The 21,530-nt window shown below is 45.2% G+C and overlaps 1 protein-coding gene across 1 annotated transcript in view; it reads left to right on the forward strand.

The window, feature by feature from the left end:
• The window catches only part of CFAP69 (cilia and flagella associated protein 69), a 1,486,345-nt gene that overhangs the window by 452,529 nt on the left and 1,012,286 nt on the right, over positions 1-21,530 (forward strand). The window contains exon 7 of the mRNA XM_069648365.1: positions 14,969-15,121. Coding sequence (XP_069504466.1) covers positions 14,969-15,121 — 153 coding nt within the window. The remainder of the gene's footprint in view (positions 1-14,968; positions 15,122-21,530) is intronic.

Genomic DNA, 21,530 nt, shown 5'->3' on the forward strand with positions numbered 1-21,530 from the left:
TTGTTGATGCGTTGTTTAATTGGCCTGATAGTTTTGCCAATGTATAGTAAATTGCACAGGCATTCGATGACATAGATCACATGTTTGCTTTCACAATTTTTGTTGTTCTGTAGGGTCCAATGGAAGTAATTGTGGTCAAAGGTTTTACTCGTTTTGGTGAATTTACAGGCCACACAATGTCCGCAGCTGAAGTGGCCGACCACGAGTGGTAGGTTCCATAGGGTGGAAGTCTCCTTTTCAGGCAGATTTTTTCCCCACAGATACCCCACGGACAGTGTTTCATCCCTTCACCTCCATCCTGAAGAAGGCCATCCCAGTCACCTACGTCCAGTCTTCGTACCCTGTGGCCGAAACACTACAGTGTCGATCTATGACACAACTCCACCCCTTGCATACTTGTACACACCTGTTGTGTTTTTTCCCCTATGACAATACCCATGGACCAACTCAGGTCCTGGGCTGCATTCACTCTTGTGTTGTAAACCCTTCTTAACTGTGTATCCAAGAGATCTTGCACCATCAGAAGGCTTGCACCCTCCACGCTCTTGAGGGTGGTACCTAGTGGTACACCTACATATCAAATGTACAACTGTCCGTCTGTCTGTTATTATGCTAACAATTGATATATTATATGTATCATCATCAGAATTCAGAGATTAAACTAAAATTATCCTGAATCTCAAAAGTGTGGGTCTCCCATCCTGATTTTTTGTTTGAAAATATGGTTGGTGAAAAGGACATTGAGACTGTTAAGTGATATGTTTTCGAGTGAAAGGCCATAGTGAACCTGATTGAGGGAGGCTAACATTGCAAGAAGAATCTGAGCCCGACTGAGGAGGATCCAAGAGGCGAGGAGCAGTTGCTCAATTTGAAAAGATTTCCCAAGTAACTTTATGTTTATTGTTTTTGGTACAGCCGGCCTTCTAAGGCAAGAGACTTTTGCAGGAAAGAGACTTGGCTATGGAAAGGTCCTGGCATCATTGAATGGAACTGTAATCTCGTGCTGGCGAGGCCCAGGAGTGTGCTGTGCTCATAGGTCCTGCCTTGTCTCATGCTAAAAAACATGGGGAGGGAACACCCAGCAATAACATCCTGACATATCATTTGGTGAACACTTCTTTCTTTTCTTGAGAACATTATCCCACACTATTTTGTAACTTATTTGTAAGGATTGGCAATATGTTTTTTAGTATAGGCAATTTTTATTTGACAAGACGCCACTAGGACTGCTTTATTATTATTTGATGGTCGTAGCTTGCTCCCATCTTACATTTAGTTTTAGATTAGGCATTTATCTTGCCCATTTTACATTTTAATAAACACCCTTGAACTGTGATCACTTGTGTCTGTCTTTATTGTAGCTACCATAAGTTACTTACACAGCCCTTCTTCTGGCAAGGTTAAAGATGAGACCTACACAGATGACTCTCAGACAGAACTGAACTCAAGTGATAGATGCAGACTCGCGGTTGATTTGAGTGACCCCGGCGATGACTTCCGAACCTCCATTGGTGGTCGAACTTCTCCAACTTCACAGAGGGGACCCCCTTTTTGGAACTGTCTCCTCATGTGACATTGACAACGGATTCCTCCGTACTCTGCTGGGGGGTTATGCTGAATCATTTGAATGTTTTCAACCTGTGGTCTCCCTCAGACAGGGTACACCACATCAACGACCTGGAATAACTATCCATGTTGTTGGCCCTAAAGGCATTTCAGCCCATTATAACCAACAAAGGAGTTTGCATCAAGACGGTCAACTCAGTCTCGATGTTTTATGTAAGCAAGCAAGAGGGACTAAGTCCCTTCCTCTGGTGGACCTATGCCTACAAATATGGAAATGGGTGGTACAGAGAGGAATTTGGCTTCAAGTAGTGCACATTCCTGCCCAGGGAAACACAGCAGCCTAATCCCTCAGCCACCGGTCTTCTGCAAACCATGTGTGGGAGCTAAATGATCAAGTTATCTCTTGTCTCTTCTCCAAGTGGGGGACCCAGAGTATATACCAATTTGCAACTCACACCAACAGAACATTTCCGATATATGCTTCCAGGGAGGGTCTGGGTCCAGACTTCCTTGGATATGCCAAAGAGATTTCCTGGGAAGCAGTGTCCGGAGATCGCCTTCTGTCCTCTCCCTTTTGAGTCATAGCGCCTTGTTGGAACTGCCAGAGGTGCAGGACTGCCTGCTGGTGTTTATAACTCATTGGTGGCCAGGCATGTTCTGAGTTTTGGAGCTACAGACAATGTCAGTCTCTCTACCGATCCAGTTGCCAGAAATGTCACCCTTGGTATCACAGACCTTGCACTGGATTGGTTGACCTCTTTCCTTTGTAATCGACCTTCAGGTACAACTGGGCCCCTTCCTCTCCTCCACATCTCACTCCACCTGCAACGTCCTTCAGGGTTCTATCCTATTGCCGTGGCTCTTCAACATCTACCTTGCCCCTTTGCCCCATTTGATTTCCTCCTCTCCTCATTTCCAGTGTTATCCTCCTCTATCATTCCTGACTGTCTGGCTGCTCTTCAGGCATGGTCCACGACTAAGGATCTGTCTTAATGCCAGTAAGACTGAGATCCTTGTTCCCTGCTCTCCGCTTCCCTCCCTTTCTCAGGCTGCCCTCCTTGGGTCCCCTCCCCAACTATCCAGTGAGGCAAAAAATCTTGGTCTCTTCTCTCTCCTTACATCATGGACCTTGCCAAGAAGGCTCTCTTTCTGCTTCACTCCCTTAGCAGTATTCTTCCCCTTCCTTACTTTCCCCCAGAAACTCAATGGCAACAGAGCTCTGGTTCTCTCTAGGCTAGACAACTGCAATAGCCTCTTCCTCAGTCTACCCTTTTCCACTCTTCACCCCCTTCAACTAATCCAGATTATGACAACACGACTTTTCCTTGGCCTCAAGCCTAAGGACTGCCTCTCTCCAGAACTTAAATCTCTCCACTGGCTCCCATTGGCTGCATGGATCAAATTCATGACCCTCTTTATCATCCACAAGGCCGTCTGTGGACTGGGACCCTCCTACATCCAACTTTCCCTCCCTGATAGAGCCCTTCGGTCCTCTAGCTCAAACTTTCTGCAGATCAGATGTTATTCCAAGCTGAGAGTTGGGGGTAGATCTCTCTCCTGCTGTGCCTCCCTATGGAATGGCCTCCCTTCCCCTCTGACTTGGGCCGGACCTCCTTAGGTTCCGGAAGCTTCTCAAGACTCTGCTCTGCTCTTTCTCCTTCCAATTCCCTTGCTAACTGCCACCTCCTGCCACTGTAACTGGTGGCCAGGTTCACTTATGAGTCACACTGTGCACCAGACCCGCCCTACAAGTCTTAACCAGCACTTCCTAACTAGAACTGCTTGCTCGGGCCACTTCCTTGACCAGCTTGGTGGGATGGGCACCCCCCCTCCCTCGCACTTAGTTGGCAGCCCCCTCTGCTATCCCCTTGGACTGTGTTCCCACCCCTATTCACCCCTGCCCCTTTGTCCGGGCCCCCCCTGAGCACTTGCCCTACCACTCCACTACTCCCCAGCACTTCTGCACTTGCAGAATTAGAATGTCACAAGGCCTAGTAAGACCGTTACTGTTTATATCCCCTGCCCTTGTTGCCTTGTAGCAACTTCGAAAAAATATTGCTGTACAATGCGCCTTATAAATGCTCAATAAATAAATACATCTGCTAGGTATCAGGTAATATTATCACCACCAATAATATCGACATATCTATGGTCATGGGGTAAGGCCATAGACAATATTATTAGTGGGGTTAATTTATGTGGTTATTGGTACCGGGGAATGCAGGGGTGTCCATTAAAAAAATTATTGAGGTTGCAGGGTTGTCCCCTGCAGGTACTGTGGCTTAATATCGCTGTCAAAATATGCCAATATGTTTGTATGCCGATATTTATGCCGATATTTATGTGGGGATATTAACACATGGCCACTAGGCCGACATACTTGTTGGCAATTGGAGCATGCCTCAACACTGAATCAGCGTTGTTCACCCTCACAAACCCAGTCATAAAACGTCATTTTGCTGGACTGCTGCATTTTTTTCCTCCAAGCAACCCTCTTTTGGCAAGATGGGATCTCAATGTAGTGCTCAGCACCCTCTGTTATATGCCATTCAAGCCTATGTGATGGTGGATCTTAAGTTGCTCACCTGGGAGGTGGCCTTCATGGTTGCTATCACTTCAGCAAGAAGAACTGGCGAGCTGAAGGCCCTTTGCATTAAAGAACCCTTTATGTCCTTCCATAGGGATAAAGTAGTGCTGCAAACAGACCCGTCTTTCCTCCCTAAAATCATTTAGTAATTTGATATTAACCAAACTATCGCCTTACCAGTGTTCTTTCCGGAACCTTTGTCAAACACAGAATGGGTCCTACACAGCCTCGACGTCGGGAGAGCTCTGAAGTTCATACTTGATAGGCCAGAGGACTTTAGAACCTCTTCTCACCTTTTTGACACATTTGAAAATGCAAAAAAGGAATGGAGTGCAGGGAGTGTTTCTTGTATTTGTTTCACTGTTTGATCTATTGCTGTCCAGCTGAGTAAATTTGCCTACAGCGAGTGTCTCTACACTGTGGATTCAAACCCCCCCCCTCCACTACGCGGAGTGTTTCTTCTGTTTGTTTCACTGTTGGATCTATTGCTGTTCAGCTGAGGAACTTTACCTACAGCAAGTGTCTCTACACGGTTTACTGCGAAGGAGGAGCCAAGGATTCAAAAACCCCTCCATTATGCGGAGTGCGGCAGTGTTTGTGTTCGTTTCAATGTTGGATCTATTGCTGTTCAGCTGAGTAACATTGCCTACAGCAAGTGTCTCTACACTGTTTCCTGCAAAGTAGGAGCCAAGGATTCAAACCCCCCCCCACCATTACGTGGAGCGTCGCGGAGTGCGGTGAGTCTTTCTTGTGTTTCCTTGTGTGTGCTTGGGGTGCTAGGGGACATATGGCATCTTCTACTCAACACGGGACTTGTAGTTACAGCGCCGACATTGGGCGTCTGGCACAGCCACCGCAAACAAGACAACAACAACTGCCGCGTGGCATTGTGACTTTATCACACAGACTGCTGATGGATTCTCGCAGAGGACGAGGAGGTGACAATTAAGTAAGCAAGTCCCCTTTCTTCCCCTGTCTCTTTGATCACCCCGCTGACTATCCTCTAAGTAACAGCTCCGTCGCCATGGGTGTGCTGCATGTTGATGACATGAAAAATGATAATGCTCTAGAACTTATGAGCACCAGGGCATTGGCGGAATCGTTCTCTATGAATGTGCAAAATGAAAATCTGACTGAAGTAATGGAAGGTCCGAGTGCAAGAGCTTGCTCCCATCCTTTCGGCCAGACTGTGTTCATAGGCAGAGGAGAGGCGTGTGACTTTGCTTCTAATCCTAAGTCTAACTACCATGAACATGGGTGCTCCGTCCCGCAGTTACGTATTCTGGCATGGCGAGTGTCTGAGGCGTTACGACCTGTTCGGGCTACAGATGGGGCATCCCGTTGGGGGGCGTGTTGGGGTCAGTGTTAATGAGGCTAATGTGAGCAGTTGGGGGGGACACATTGCCTGTCTAGGGCTTAAATGACAGGCATGCATCAGAAGCTGAGCCAGTATTTACATTTTCAAACGCAGTGGAGAAAACGATCCTCATAGCTCAGCAAGTAAACAATCCTATGCATGCAGCAGCTGCACCTGTAATTGAAATCCCATTGACAATTTTGTCAAAATCACCTTGCCACGATATCCAGGTGACCAAATTACGCTACAGCAAGAATCTATTCAGCAGGGGTGTCTGAATGAGGATTTTGGTGACCCGTATAACCATCTCCAAGCACAATCATGTCTGGATGATTATCCACATGCACACAAAAGTGGAGGGGCAAGTCCAAAACAACGGAGGGACTGGACTCTCTGGCTGTCGCTGATAAATTGCTTAGAGATCTGACCCAAATGAACAATGAGATTAGTATCAAAAACCGCGACTTTCCCTCAACAACCTCAAGTAGGGACGCTGTTAGCGCGAGTTGGGGAAATGCTCAAGAATTGCCTCATGCTCTGGAGCAGAGAGCCGCCTCCGACAGGAGACCTCAAAACCAGAGAAGAGTGGAATACAGATCCTCTCCTCCAATGAGCTGTTCGAAACAAAGAAGTAGAGCTCCCCCCAAAACTGGCAATGACAAAGAAAATCACACACAAAAAATATACAGTAATTAATCAACCAAGGACAACAGTAGCCGATGCATTCAACAATGCCAGTCAACTTCATATGAGTCATCCCCAGATTCCTTGTTCATTGAACGTGAATATCCTAAAATAAGATGCACAATATCTATTGGAAATTCTGAGAAACCTGATATAAGATCCAAGTAAAAGGAAGTTACTGAGCAAGTGCTTCGCAAATTAAACCCTAACATCATGTCTGCTCTCTCAATAGCAGTCTCACCGTTCTTGAAAATGTATGAACAAATTAATGACAATGACAAGCACTAGACTAAATTGTTTGCTATGATGAATTCCAAGCTTGTCAGCGTTGAAGCTGATGTCAATTTAATCAAAGTCAAAACATCAAATGAGAGCAAGCGAACTGAACTCTCATTTAAACTTTTAGTGGATCACTTAAAAAAAACAACAGTTAGGATAAGACTCCTCGCAGAAGTCACAAGAGAAGCTCTTGGTTTACTAATACATACCCAGGGAGTATCGAATGTGGAAGCAATCGGAACAACTCGGGAATTAAACCAGACTAATCAAAATCATCAACATGAGATCAGTGTGGTCAGCAAGGTTAGCGAACAGCTTACCCCTGGAAGTGGCCCTAATTGTATGGAGCCACAGGATGGCTGAAAAGAAAGGATCAAACAAACATCACCTTGAAAAGAAATCAAACAGAGGCCATAAGTCACTGTTCTAACTCTTCAGTACCCATATGTTTGGTAAATGAGGTCTGCCATGTCGCAGATGTTCCAACCTCCCGTCCGTCTACTTCGGCAAATGCAGAGGGGCAAATTGGTAATCCTCAAAAGTCCATTGATTGATTTGATGGATTAGCTGCCATGCTAATAACTCTCGGAAATACTTAAGAAACATTGAGGCCCTTAATGTCACTTTCAAGTCTAATAACGCGCTCAAAACAGTTATTCTTACATGAAGTGTTGGCATCTACTAAAGTTGTTGACGAGGCACCCATCGCATCTGTAACAAGCAACGAAACTGATGTGATGACGGAACTACTAAACTTGTCAACTTATGACATCGAAGATGAGATTAATGATGATCAAAACCAAAATGAATTGCATGACTCAACGATCAATTCATGTGACATAGAGCTAGATCTACCTGGTAATGGAAATATATCAACAGTGCCTGAGCAAACTCAAATGCAACTGTGTAAGATTATCCCACCGGTGGGTGCTAGACCTGAAGGCAAATAAACAAAGGTTACCTCTGTAATTGTTGAATCAAGTTTTTGCACGCTAGATGAAAAGAGGGCTGAGTTAGAAAAACTGAAAATTGCTAAGGAAGCATGAGAAGAAAAGGGACGGTACTTGCAATGTAGAAGGTCTGGGAGGAATCGAGAAATGTGCTTCACTGGGCCATCACTGCTCGACCCTTATTTTTGGCGTGGACATTAAACGAGATCCGACTCAAAATACCAGCATAAAGAGCATGGGAAGGGTGAGAACCAACAATCTAAATTTCCTTGTTAATGCAATATGTCGAAAGCACCCAAGGCCTCTGCAATATTGGCTTCAAGACTAAACATGTGCATGATGTGGAGATCCTTAAAAAGAGTGCTGTAAAGAAATCAGGCATATTATGAAGACTTTGAGGGGAAACCCGTTTTTCTGAGAAAAAAAGCCAAACTAAAATATAACAATTGGCTGAAGTCGCACAGGTATTTAGTAGGACAGTGTGATGCAGAAGCTATGATGAACATCTTATCATACAAAAATGCCAGAGACTTTTGGAGACTCATCAATGATGTAAATGCCCCACAGCAAGCATTAATGTGCAACATGGTCTCAGAAAAAGAGTGGGTATTGCATTATAATGAGCTCTACAAAAAAAAGGTCAAATGGAAGCTCTGACATTCCAAGAACCTCATTGTTGGGATATTTGTTTCAAAAGAGATGCCATTTTGAAAAACATCAAATCAATCGGCTCCTTAAGCTCGGATCTGGAGGAAGTACAAATATAATGTTGAAAGAAAATCTGGAGGAATGGGCTGAATTTTGCACAATATTGTTCTCCACAATAACAGACTAATGTGCAATCCCGGCGTCATGGAAGCGTGCAATCATGGTGCCAATTTTTTAAAAAGGCATTAGACCAGATCCAAAAAACTATCGCCCTCCTTGACGTCGTGGGGAAGATCTTTGCCACGGAACTGAAATTGTTAACATGGATCCAATCAACTCGACATTTTGATCCAAGGCAAACCAGATTCGTTCAGGGCATTGGATGTGGGTTAAATCTACTAATAATTAACCTTCTAAAAATGGAAGCTATTCGGCAGGGGACCAAAATCTACCTTGCATTTATTGATTTGGCCCACACCTTTGATAGTGTGGACAGGGAGCTTCTTTGAAAAATTGTAACTGTCCACTCAGCTTGATCATGCCTTTTGAAAGAGCTTCACACAGACACTGAGATAAGAATCCGACTAGATCAGGCTAGGTCCCTATCTGTTCCGATAAAGTCCTTTCGAGCAGTGAAGCAGGGGTGTCCACTGGAATCTATTCTTTTCAGTTTGTTTTTGTCTGACATTGGTGTGACCTAGAAAGTCTGCCTGCGTTCCCACATAAAATCCATGGGAACCATCTAGGTTGGAGGTTATACGCAGATGATCTAGTCCTTCTTGATGTAACTTCGATAGGGCTGCAACGAAATATTGTGCTCTGGAAAAGTATTTGGAGCTCCATGGATTAAGCATCAATCCTGTGAAATCGGAAATCCTAATTCCCCAAACACAAGGGGCAGGAACATTTGGGAACCAAACTTCTTACTTGTGTCAATCACACTAAATATCTTGGGATGTGGATTAACCCAAATATCAACAATGCGCCTTGGGTAGAGAAAATCAAAGCCAAATGTCAACAACTGGGTTCGCAGGGAGCCCTGATAAATAAAAAGTATGGCAAATTCTCGTTTAAACCTCGATTGGATTTCTACAAGCAATAAGTCGTCCCCGCCTAGATTCATGGAGCTGAATGTGCACTAGGATGCCCAGCAGTGGAGTAACTTTGCTGAAAATGTTGGGGGAGGGGTATGACATCTGAAGAAAATGTGCCCCAGCCAAATGAATGGGGGTAAAATGGTGTGCCATGGAAGTTGGGGGGGGGACAAACACCCCTGTCCCCCCACCCCCTAAAAGTATGCCCATGATGCCCAGACTCATTATGGGCAACTCTTGAAAACTGCTTTTGGCATAAAGTGCTTTAGCTCCCGAAAGGAGTTACGACCGCCTGTATTACATACGAGTTGGGACTCACTTCAATTAATGCTAGAGTAACTTGGAACATGTTGACATTGTATCGAAAAATTGTCAAAGATAGTCCCGCTCAATTTGATATTCTGTACGACCCTAGCAGATCTCCTGTGACACAACTGCAAAATACTCCCTTCTGTGTATGTTCTGTAGTTTTGTGTACACCTTGTGTTAATTAAACCCTGGACTACTCCCCGTCCCGGGTGCACCTCACTGCAACTCTAGGTCCGTCCTACTGTCATCTGCAACTGTGCTCTCATGTGGATTTGTTACCTCTACACCATAGAGGTTGATATTCAACTAATATTTCCACTGTATTTAATCACCATCTGTCCGTCTGTCAAACTTACTTTCGTGCTTATCGAAAGTTCTGTAAAATAAATGTGAAATTGAAAAGATTATGTGTGTTTTTAAATAAATTTACACGTTCAGAATCACACAAACGCTCTTTGGATCTCTCATCCTGATTATTTTTCTATCTTATGTGTACCTACCTGGGTATATCAGGACCCTGCCAGGCGCCCTTAATATTTTCTCGAACCTAGCAACGACAGAAAGGAAATCATTCTCTTCCAATGGGCTGAACGCTGTGATCAAATCTTGGAAACTCTTAACATCTATAAAAATACTCTGCAAACGAATCCTAATCTGGCCAAAAAATAACTCTGGTTACAAGACTGGATTGATACCAGAGACCAGAGACTCCAACATATGCTAATGCAAAATGTGGCTAGTGAGGCTAAAGCCCTAAATAAGATTTCTAATTATCTGGAGAAATTCCCCAATCAACATCGCAGGCCCTTGTTCTTGAAATTTCGATTAAATCAATTTCAAACTAAAGAAGTCCTCAGTCTATGGAAAGGTTATTCAATAAAGGATTTGAGATGCATATTTTGTAATAAGGCGGAGGAAACGCTGAAACACTGACTCTGTTCTGCCCCACATTAAGATCTTTGCGAACTAAACATCTGAGAACATTCATAGCAGAAAGACCTTCCATGATTGGTAATGACTGGTGGTCTTGAAGACTCAAATAAGAGATTAACAATTGCAGTGACGTTTTTCATGGAACAATTGTCTAATCTGCTAGCACAGGAAGTCGAAAACATTGTAAATTAACAACATTTGACATAAATCGTGACAAAGAGTGGTTAATGCATTTTACAAAAAGACTTTGAGAATCATGAAGTGTGATCTGGAAGGCCTCTGATAAATGATGTGTATTGATGTGTAAGATCATGAATTGCATAAAGGTTTGTAATAAACCAATAAAAATAAAATAAAAAAAGGAATACATGCCTCTAAATCCACAATTACCTGCTGGATAGTTGTCTGCATCACAGAAGCCACACAGTACAAGGCCTACAGCCCTCCAAGGGCATCCACGCACATCTAGTGTGGGGTAAAGCAGTCTCTGTGGCTTTCCGGAAGTACGTTCCCTGAGAAACCATCATCATGGCGACCACTTGGGCCTCCCCCTCTGTGTTCTGGAAACGTATTGTCTCGACCTTCCTTCGCTCTAGAGCTGATGCTCAGTTTGGTCAAGCGGTCCTCAGAAACCTGGTTAACTAGGGGAGTTTAATGCATCCATGCATTTTCTGCAACCAGTGCTTGGGAATCTCCTACAAGTATGTAGGAAAGGGTATGGGACATGGAGTAAGAAAAGGTTACACACTGTAGTGACTAACCTACTTCTAGTCCATATTCCCCTTTCCTCCATACGCCTGCGCACGGTCCCCTCTAAAAAGTTCCCTTTAATTGCTAATATGTCTACCGACCTTGGCGATCAAAAAGGACTGAAGGGCAATGCGCAGGACGGGGCTCAGGAATGCGGGTCTAGAACCATATACTCACGCTGGCCCTGAGTAAAAACGAAAAAGGACACTATTATTTGGATGCTACTAAAAAGTGCTCTGGTCCGGAAAAACAGAATATCCCACAAGTATGGAGGAAAGGAGACTATGGACTAGGAGTACATTAGTCACTATGGTGAGTAACCTTTTCTATTCCTCGCATCCACCCTTTGAGGTCCCCCCTCCTCCCACATCACTACTTCCCCTTTCCATTAAACAAGTTGTCACATGTGGCAAGTAGTATATGGTCCTTGGTCTCTTCCGAAGAAAACACCCACCACTCATAATTTCTTATTGGTAAAAAGTAAGATGACAGACACAAGTGATCACAGTTCAAGGATGTTTATTGAACTTTAATTGGGTATGAAAAACGTCTATCTAATCCTAAATCTAAAGATGGGAGCAAGCTACGACCATCAAATAATAACGCAGTCCTCGTAGAGTCTTGTCAAAATAAAAGGGCCTATACTAATACGCCTATTTCCAAATCCTTACTTTTAAATACAAATACTGTGGGGAACAATGTTATGCAAAAGAAAAGTGTTCAAGAAATAATATTTCAGGATATTCAAGCCGCTTCCCTTCCCCATGTTTTCAGCGGGGGTCAAGGCGGCACACTCGAGCTTGGCACTCTCTCTGTTTTCTCTAGCACGAGGTTGCAGTTCAAAACCTCAACATCGGGGCCTTGTGTGCCAAAGTCTCTTTGCCATTTAAGGTCTCTTATTTCAGAGGACCTGGTGCAACATAACAAACATTAAAGTTCCTTTGTTAGATTATCAAACGTACAACTTCTTGGGTGATTTACTGTGCACCTCGGGGTCCCCCTCTGCTGAACTCAGACTCACTTTAACACAGAACCTTCAATTGGTCTCCATGCTCTGGGCTCGGACCAACTTTATCTAATTTTCCAGACTTTCTTTTTTATTTTTTTATGTATTATTTTTTTTTAAAACATTTTTTTGTCTTTGGCTGGGGCCTCCCTCTGAAACCTTATTTACAAAACTATAAAATCACATACATTACAATACACTCCATAAGACATTTAAAGTACTTGAAACCATCAAAACCCTTTTTTTTTTAAACAACTAATTACATTGCAGCATATAACCACACATAGCCCCCAGCCTAATTCACCACATCCCTCAGTCACCTCCCCCCAACCCCTATTTACATAAGTACAACACCAAGTCTAGTATAGCTGAAGAAATTTACCCCAAATTTTCTCAAATAAAACCAATTTCCCTTCCCTTCTGTAAAGTGTCCTCTCCATAGCCGCCAAGTCATGCATTTCAGTCAACCATGTCTCAATATTCAGAGTCAATTCCCAGACTTTCTTTACTTTATCAAAATCTAATATTTTCGACTGTGCGTAGGATTTAGCTCGACCCATCCCAGGACCACTTCAATATACAATTAATTAAATGCAATGCCTTTTAGTACCTGTAGTTTCTCATAAAGCAAAGCTCCCTTCAATTTCACAACCTTTCTCAGAGGCTTTTCATAAGCCACAGTCCCTTTTACCGGACTACTCTGATACTTGGTATTCGTGACTTCTGGCTTTCAACAATGGGCTCTCTTTCTCGCATTTTACCCAATTACATGCAACCTTCATTCTTTGATTCAATGTTGCAAGCACTCCAAACCACAGACGAGACTTTTGTTGCTTCAATTAACTCACTGTCTGGATTAAGGAGTCTTATTTTATCATGTCTGTTTGATGTTGGAGTCAAATGCTGTTGCTCTTTCAGCCTCAGTGCCTTCCCAACTCTGTCATTCACCCGGGAGGGCCCGCTGGTATCTTTGTAGCACTGTATGCCGTCTTTCTCCTTCTCTGCTGGGCTTGCCTGCATAGCCCCCTTGGCTTCTAGGCAGTAGCGATCTCTCAACAAAGGGGCTCTCTCTCTACAGCCTCCTGGATTCAGCCCCCTGGTCTCTCGCTCTCCTTTGCCTCCTTAGCCTCTGCCCTAGAAGTGCAGCTTTCTCTCGTGCACTGCCTCCCTCTTGACTCCTCAGTGGTCTCCCTCAGTCGGGCTCAGAATCCTCAGGGGTCTCCCTCAGTCGGACTCAGACTCCTCTTTCACTGTTCCCAAAATAAAGGTTTTTGAACTTCAAATCCCATCAGTGTTCAAAAGGGATGTCTCCTGAGGTCAGGGTCTTACCACCTGCCCCTCAAGAGCCTGGGTCTTTCAGTCTGGCATAGGGGAGGAGTTCTGGGTTGAGCACGGTCAGGCAGCCTCAACTGCCCCAGGGTTAGCCTTCTAGATGTATAGGTTCCCCGCCACACTGCAGCCTCTCTGCTTCTTACAGGCTCAGCATCCTGGCAGTCCTTCCCACTCCAAGTCTTTCGAGGTTTCTTATATTCTGGCTCCTTCCTCCTGGCTTCTCTGCTTCCTTCAGCATCCCCAGCTCGCTCAGAGTGTGCCTTGGTGTCTGACCTTTTATACTCTTTGAAACAGTTGATTGGAGTCAAGTGTGAGTAGTTGTCCTTCCCTGCCCGACTCTGCCTGACCTCATTATCAGGACAACATGGATTCTGCCCATAGGAATCCATTACGCATGGATTCCTATGGGTAATCCACATGCCTCCCATCTGCCTCTTCTTCGTCCCAGTAATTGGACTTCGAGAATGGAAGTAGAAATTGTGGAAGTTGTGGGTTTTCCTGGAAATCATGGAAAAACCATGCAGGTTTTCATCAGGATGAAGAGGGAAAATATATTGTGATGGGTGAATGGATTTTCTGTTGGGTTTTACTTTCCCTGGTCGTTTTCTCCTTTTCTTTACAGAATGGTACTGGAGTATGATGGGACTCCATCATATTCCATGACAACTGAGAGGATGTCGGGTATGGGTATCAGAACAGGAGGAATGCCCTTTCTCGACCAAGGGCGTGTCTCCCATAGACCCCAAAGAACTCCTGCCCAGGTGATCCTCGCTCGTCCGCCCCAAGGGTTGGGATCCAAGAGTGATGGCCCTCCCCTGGCCACCTGTGCAAAGAAGCCCTGGGAAAAGCCTTGGAGAAACGCCCCAGGTTTCTCACACCTTCGACACTTTAAAGCAGTCTGTCGGCCACGTGTTGCAATAATCATTAAAAAAAATAAAAATAAATGAGGAGTCTGTAATCTCCAATTTGAAACATGTGAATCGGAATAACCAGTTGCAGCTGCCTCATGTTTTCAGAGACCAGCCCCATCTAAATTCTGCACATCCACTCAGGCGACCTTCAGTCTTTGCAGAATGAGGAGAAATTCCATGTTTGTGTCATATTGACAGTATTTGTGCACTGCAGCTACTTTTTGCTGGTGAAGAGTATTTCAGTAATATAGATCCAGGAAAGATTGAGCTACAGAGATTGAATTAGTTGTTGGTTAACATACTCACTTTTGTGTTCATGTAAACATCAAACACTACAAGTACGTTAGATTCCTGAGGATTTTATGCAAAGCACTCTATTGTGGAATACCTTGTTGAGTAACCAATATGTTAACTGCTTTAAATAGCTACTTGCACCTCAACTCAGTTATCAATTAGCACACTATGGCTGTGTGAATGATACCATTTTCAAAGCGGATTTCAGTGAGATCTTATGAAGGTATTGAGGTTGTAAATGATATAACACTTTCTTTTAAATTTGCAGGTTTACATCCAACCAGTAATTGGTATAAGGTAGAGATGGCAGAGCTGGGTGGATTAGCAGAAAGTCTAGTGTTGTCACTGCCTTTATTTGAGAATGACCTTGAGGTGAAAATATGGGTACTCAAAGTATTGCAACTACTCTCCAGCTCCTCTGGTAAGTTGGCTCTTTTCAATTATGGTAATAGTGTATACAGATATCTGGCAATGTATGAAAGGTTTGAGTATTTTTCAACCAGATTCCACTATGATCACCTATTAGGAATGCAATTGTTTTTGTATTTGTAACTGTCTTCTTTAGTCTGCAGACTCTAGTAATCTATGTGGCGAATCACAAGGAGCAGTCTGTCTCGAGATTAGCATTTCAAGGGTGTTTATTTTAAATAAAGAGAACATGCCTGTCTGTCCCTATTGCTACGGGGGGATTTTGCCTACGTAAAAACTAAACTAAGGGTGCTCGACAATTGTCCAAATTAAAAATAGTCCTCATTCCGAACCCTAACCCTATCTGGCCCTAACACACAAGTCCAAGGGTGAATTTATGAATAACTCTTTCTAAAAGCTCTGCTTCCATTATCTACCATTTTCACTTCACCCATGAATGTACTATTGAATCTTTCTATGCAGCTGTTAGTGTCGATGAAGAGCTGTGCTAGCACTCTGTATTGCCTTCACTCTGAGATAGTCTTCCATTTTGTTGAAAACTGATTGAAATCCATTTTCATTTGCTTATTTGTTTGATCAACCATTCTTCCTAAACATTTTATACGGCAAGGTAACTTCTGTCATAAACGCCATCCCATCTCATATTGACATCTAATGGGGCACACTCAAAGCAACATGGGAAACCCAATGGGTGGAAGAGTATAGTAGAAGTGTTGAGTATGTTTGCATTCCCAATCATGCTCTTTATTTCACAGTCCAAACCCAGCCATCAGACATCATTACTCAGCCTAACTTTCGCAGGAAATCCCAGGACGCCCCTTCAGAGTCACTCTGAAATAATGTTCCTAAGCCCTTTGGGGGGGAATTATCCTATCACTACAACATAAAATACCATCTAATGAATTGTGTCCTCCCGCATATTCCTCATCTTCATTCTCTTATGCAGGAGCAGCTGGTACCTGAAACGTTTCACCAGTGGGGATGGGGCGTGCCTCAATGCCACCCCTCTTGATGGTTCACTCCTTGGATCTGGAAATGATGGCATTCACTTCATATATAGGGCAAATCACTCCTGTGACCCCACTTTCTCTTTTTTCTGCATGCTCAGCACACTGTACCGGGAACGCTCACCTGCTCAGATTTTTATCTTGGCTACTCCATTTATTTGATCATATCAAGTTCATTGACATACATGGGCGTTCAAGCTGTGCAGGGATGGCACCTCTAAGATGTGGATAACGTACACCCATACCGCCTGCACCTGGTGTTTGGGGGTTCACCACAATGTCTCATAGTGGTTCTTGCCAAGCCAGGAATCGCAAGGTGATCCATTGGAAAGTGGTGAATGTTGCGCTAGCTCGCCACACTTCCCTCCCCCAGAAAAGTCACTTGAAACCAACTCCAGAAGTAGTTCTTCAGTGGAAGGTAGGGTGTTGGAACTTTCCACATTTGAGAAGGAGACCACATTAGAGAGGGAGTCCCATAGAAAGGTCCACACGAAGCACCTTAAAGGGTAACACTTAGGAGCAGATCTCTCACACGTCATCCTATATAAAAAGAAAAATAAGAACCATTCTCGCAAGAGTGAAGAAGACTCCTCTGATTTCTGGTGGACAAGGGGAAAATGTCCCACAGCCTTATATCGTGTTCAGACAGAAAATGCTTGACATTTTTTTGACAGCACTACTGTTGACAACCTGGACCTTGACAAGGAAAGTCCTACCACATTGCTTGAGGCTGGCATGGTTCAGAGGAAAAGTGACATCCATACAGCGAAGGCTCGGATCCCGCTCCGAAAAAGAATATGGTGCACTGCGCCTCAGTGCCAAAGTCTAGCGCAAAGGCCTCAGAGGCTGTGTCATGATGCCCGCTCCCGGGGAGCCGGTTCAAGCCCTGCGTCCCCGAAAGCGGACATCCAGTCCCCAAGGAAGGACCCAGCAACCCCATATAGGGGCCCTTTGGACAGTGTCCTGGCACCTATGGCGCCAGGCTCATAAAAGACATCAGTCCTGGCGCCATTGGCGCCAGGCTCATTATGGGAGTGCTTGGGTGCACTTACCTGATGCAGACCATGCTGCAGGATACCGGCCTCCTTGAGGCCTGAAAGGAACTACTTTACCTGTGGGACTAATTTACCATCCGGGCGTGGTCGGGGAAGGATACATACCTGATTGGAGGAAGGATACATACCTGGAACTTCTTCCAAGGCTATTTAAACCCCACCCGAACAGCCACACGTGCTTCGCGTTGTACTGCATCTAGCAGCTGGACGCTCACCGTGTCTGCTCCTGCATCCTGACTTCTGCCACGCCTGCCAGCATCCTGAATCACCTGCAAAGGAAGAGAAGAAGAGAACAGAAGAAGGAAAAGTCCGTACCTGCTAAAACCGCATCCCGGAGACATCTCGCCGACAATCCTGAAAAGGAAGACTTTTATTTAAAAGCTCATCGCGTCGATCGCTGCAGCGCCGCATTCCACTCACCTTTAAAGGGCGCCTCCATGTTCAGCAGCGATCATCCGGATTCGCAGTCATGCCCCAGCGCCTGGGGAGAAAAAGACCAGAACAAAAGGTGAGAGGGAGAAGGGAATAAGGAAAGCTAAATCTCCATGTTAAGACTTACCTGCTGATTCATTCCCTCTCCATTTCGGGTCCGCGCCGCATCCTGGCATTTCCGGACCCCGGCCCCTAAGGGGAAAAAAAGGCTTCAGCGTTAATGAGCGAATGAAAAGACATTACCAAAAAACGCTCATTAAAGACTTACCTGATTTCTACAAGGATTTCACCTCTCATCTTGGGTCGGTGCCTGTTCCCCGGCATTCCGTACCCCGGCCCCTGTGGGGAAAAAGACACTAGCATTAGTACATTAATGCATGGACACAAGGGGAACCTCTTATCAAAAAACTTACCTGGAAGCCAAGCAAGTTTGGTTCTCACCAATCCGAAAATCCAGTGAAGTAACTGGATACCAACGCGCCCCTGCATCAGAAGCAGGATGGAGAGCTCGTCCTTCGAGACCCTAAGGTGAGACGCTACGAGGAATCACAGAAGGGTTTCGAGGAGGGTGAGAGGGGAAAGTGGGAGGCCGATTGCATTACCCCGCAGACAGTTAACCCCCTATTTTCGCCTACAGAAGGATACTTCTGCGAGCCAGAAAAGCCAGATTTGGGGGCCCGGTCCAGTCCGTCTTCCGAACCCTGCGCATCACCTTAGAAGAGGTCACAGCAGCGCGAACCAGGCCAGCGCCTCCGTGGGAGTCAGGTGAGCGTTACAGGCTGCTCCATCTATGTCTCAATGTAAGGCAGTGGGGATTGTTGAAGGAGCCCTATTTTTACACACCTGCTTCAAAGTAATGTTACGTACAAGTGATGCAGGATATCTTTGATTGGGGGGAGACCCAGTACCTTTTTGGCCTTGGCCCCTTGAGGGCATTGTGGGATCAGGCCCCTGATGAATTGATTAATAATGAGCTCAATTTTTTCAGAGCTCTCTGGAATGCCAGCAAACATGACAAATCCCCTGCCCTAGACATCATGGAGACTTCCCCTATGACCACCCTAATGGGGCTTGACAGCAAAGTATACAGAAAGTGGTTGAAGCATTACGACTAGGAGCACCGCACAGGCCCATCAAACTGTATGACCTAATGGATATCCTGTTTTACCTTTCATTCTGTGAGTGGCTGACCCAGTTCTTGAGCTGTGGCAACACCCATGCTATGTGCTTAGGGTCAACAAGGACCAGACAATAAAATAATATACACCAGTCTCTTCTGACCACCTTATATGTCCAAGCATGCCACCCCTGAGGATGTTATAGTGAAGGCTGCTACGGCAGTTATGACATCTTGTACTTTACCTTTGTCTCCCTCTGGACCCATGAGAGAAAGAAGCTTGATGCCTTTGGAAATAATATTTTTGGGATGGGCAGTGTGGCTCTGATAGCCATTAATACTTGATGTGCCTTATCCAAATATGCCCATGACTTTTGGGAGGGGATATTGGAGGCAGCGGACCACCTACCCGAGGGTGAAATAAAGGATGTTTTTAATACTATGATGGCAGACTGTGTAGAGGCAGGATGCCAGGCTGTCCGGATGGGTCTGGATATGGCTGACTGTTGCCCAGGCATGGGCAAAGCTTCTGTGGTACGGAGGTACCAATGGATGAAAACATCTGGCTTCTCTCGTGATGTGTTGGCCAGACATTTAGGTATGCCCTTTGACGGTGTGCAACTTTTGGAGGCGAGAGATGGCAAATCTCTTGAAAAATTCAAGACTCGTAAAGCCACTGCTACGTTACTGTGACTGGTGGTGCAACAGCTACCAGCACCTTCATTTGTTCCGCCCATCCCTTGACAGCGGTCACAGATGTAAGTACATCTTGAACTTTGCCCATAGCGTGAGACTCATGTTGCAGCCATGAAAGGCACGCAGAGGAATTTCACTCTCTAGATGAACTAGGGGAGCTCAGAAAAATCAGTCCCAGGGAACTGCTGTGCACTCCATAACATTCACTAAGAAACCTCTTTGTGGTTCCCTCAGAACATTCAGTGCCAGTAGATGAGGGCGGGGTGGGAATTTCAGCATCCATGAATGAGTAGCGCATCACTGCTTCAAACACTGCAGTTGCCCAAGGCCCAGGGTATTGCCTTCCACTCCTCAAAAAGCCTCCACCCTAGAGGATTCATCCCTTCAAATCCTCCCTTGCTGGAGGAGTCGCTAGACCTCCTTTCGAAGGCAGCCATACTGTCGGTTCCCACAGGGAAATAATGGGGGAGGTGTTAGTTTTCTTACCTTTTGGCCTCAAAGAGGATGGCTGCATGTATCCCACCTTTAACCTCAGACTTCTGAAAAAGTTAATGAGGAAGGACAGCTTCAAGATGGTAACGCTGGTCCAGATCCTTCTTTAGCTCCATTTGCAGGACTGCATGGAGTCCCTAGATCTTATGGATGCTTATTTTCGTACACATATCCATCAAATGCACATAAAACACCTGAGGTTTATGATTGGCAGTGCTCATTACTGGTTTCATGTACTGTATTTTGGACTGAACCCCACACTGAGGGTCTTCACACAGTTTATGTTGGTGGTGGCAGCCTATCTCAGGAGGGAAAAGGTTCCTGTCTTTCCTTTTCTGGATGGTTGGCGTTTTAGGGCTTGCTCTCCAGAGCAGGCGTATCCCATCTTCAGCGTACTTGCCACCTCCTTCATAACCTGGGATACGCTCTGAACTTCAAGACGTCTCCGGTGACAGCATCTCAAAAGCTCCAATTCATTGGAGCAGTCCTGGATATTCACCCAAGGAAGGCTTTTCTGGAATATAGGGTCCCCAATATATTTTGAGAGGTTTGAAACACCCAACTTTTTTGCCAGCCCCAGGTTTTCTTTCCTTTTGGAGTCTGGTGGTTTCCTGAATTTTCCTGGTGCCCGGCAAATGAGTTAATTGGCGTGCTGCTACGATCCCAGTAGTCCCCGTGATCGGGCAACTTGTTATGTTATATGATTTATACCGGGCTCCCGGTACCCACAGGTCTAAGGGTGCACCACCTGTGTAAACAGGGCAAACATGGGTGTCGCTCAAGATCTGTCCTGATGGGCCCAGCAGAAAAATCTGAAGTCAGGGGAACAGTTTTGGCACTCTTGGCCAAAAGATACCTTAGTCACCAATGTTCCCTGAAAGACTGGGGTGCCCACACGGGGTATCACAGAGTGAGCAGGCTTTGGACGTTGTCAGAGACCTGGTTACACATCAACCTGATGGTGCTGAAAGCCTTTCTTCCCATCATTCAGGAGAAAATAACTTACTGGTCCAGATGAACAACATGGTGGCGATGCATTAGATAAAAAAAGAGGAGGGGATAATGTAGTTCATGGAAGCAATGAAGCTATTGTTCTGGGCACTTGAGACCAGCATTTTGCTGTCTGTGGCTCATCTGACTGGAGAGGAAAAAGTGGTGGCAGATGCCCTGAGCAGGCCGGGCTTGGTCTCCCTCAAGTCCGAGTTGTGCCAGGAAGATCTTGCGGAAATGTTTGACTTTTTGAAAAAACCCTAAAGTGGAGCTGTTCGCCATTATTGCCAACAGGAAGTGAAAACGGTACTTGGGGATGCATTTCTGGTGGACTAAGACTTCAATCTCCTTTATGCTTTCCCACTGAGTTCCATCATCCTGCAAGTTCTCAGGAGCCTACAGTGATTCAGTACCACAATGATCCTAATTGCCCCGGACTTGGCTTGGAGGACATGTTACACAGATCTCCTCAACATGATATCTCGATTATTCCCGAAGAGAGTGGGTCTTGTCACCCAGGGGGACAAATCCATCATCCAAATCTGCACACTCTAAACCTGCATGACTTTCTGAGAGACTGAGATATAGGGACTGGAACTTGCCGGAAGAGGT

The sequence above is a fragment of the Ambystoma mexicanum genome, chromosome 2q, assembly GCF_040938575.1.
Source record: "Ambystoma mexicanum isolate Mex_15411 chromosome 2q, UKY_AmexF1_1, whole genome shotgun sequence".
Classification (NCBI taxonomy): domain Eukaryota; kingdom Metazoa; phylum Chordata; class Amphibia; order Caudata; family Ambystomatidae; genus Ambystoma; species Ambystoma mexicanum.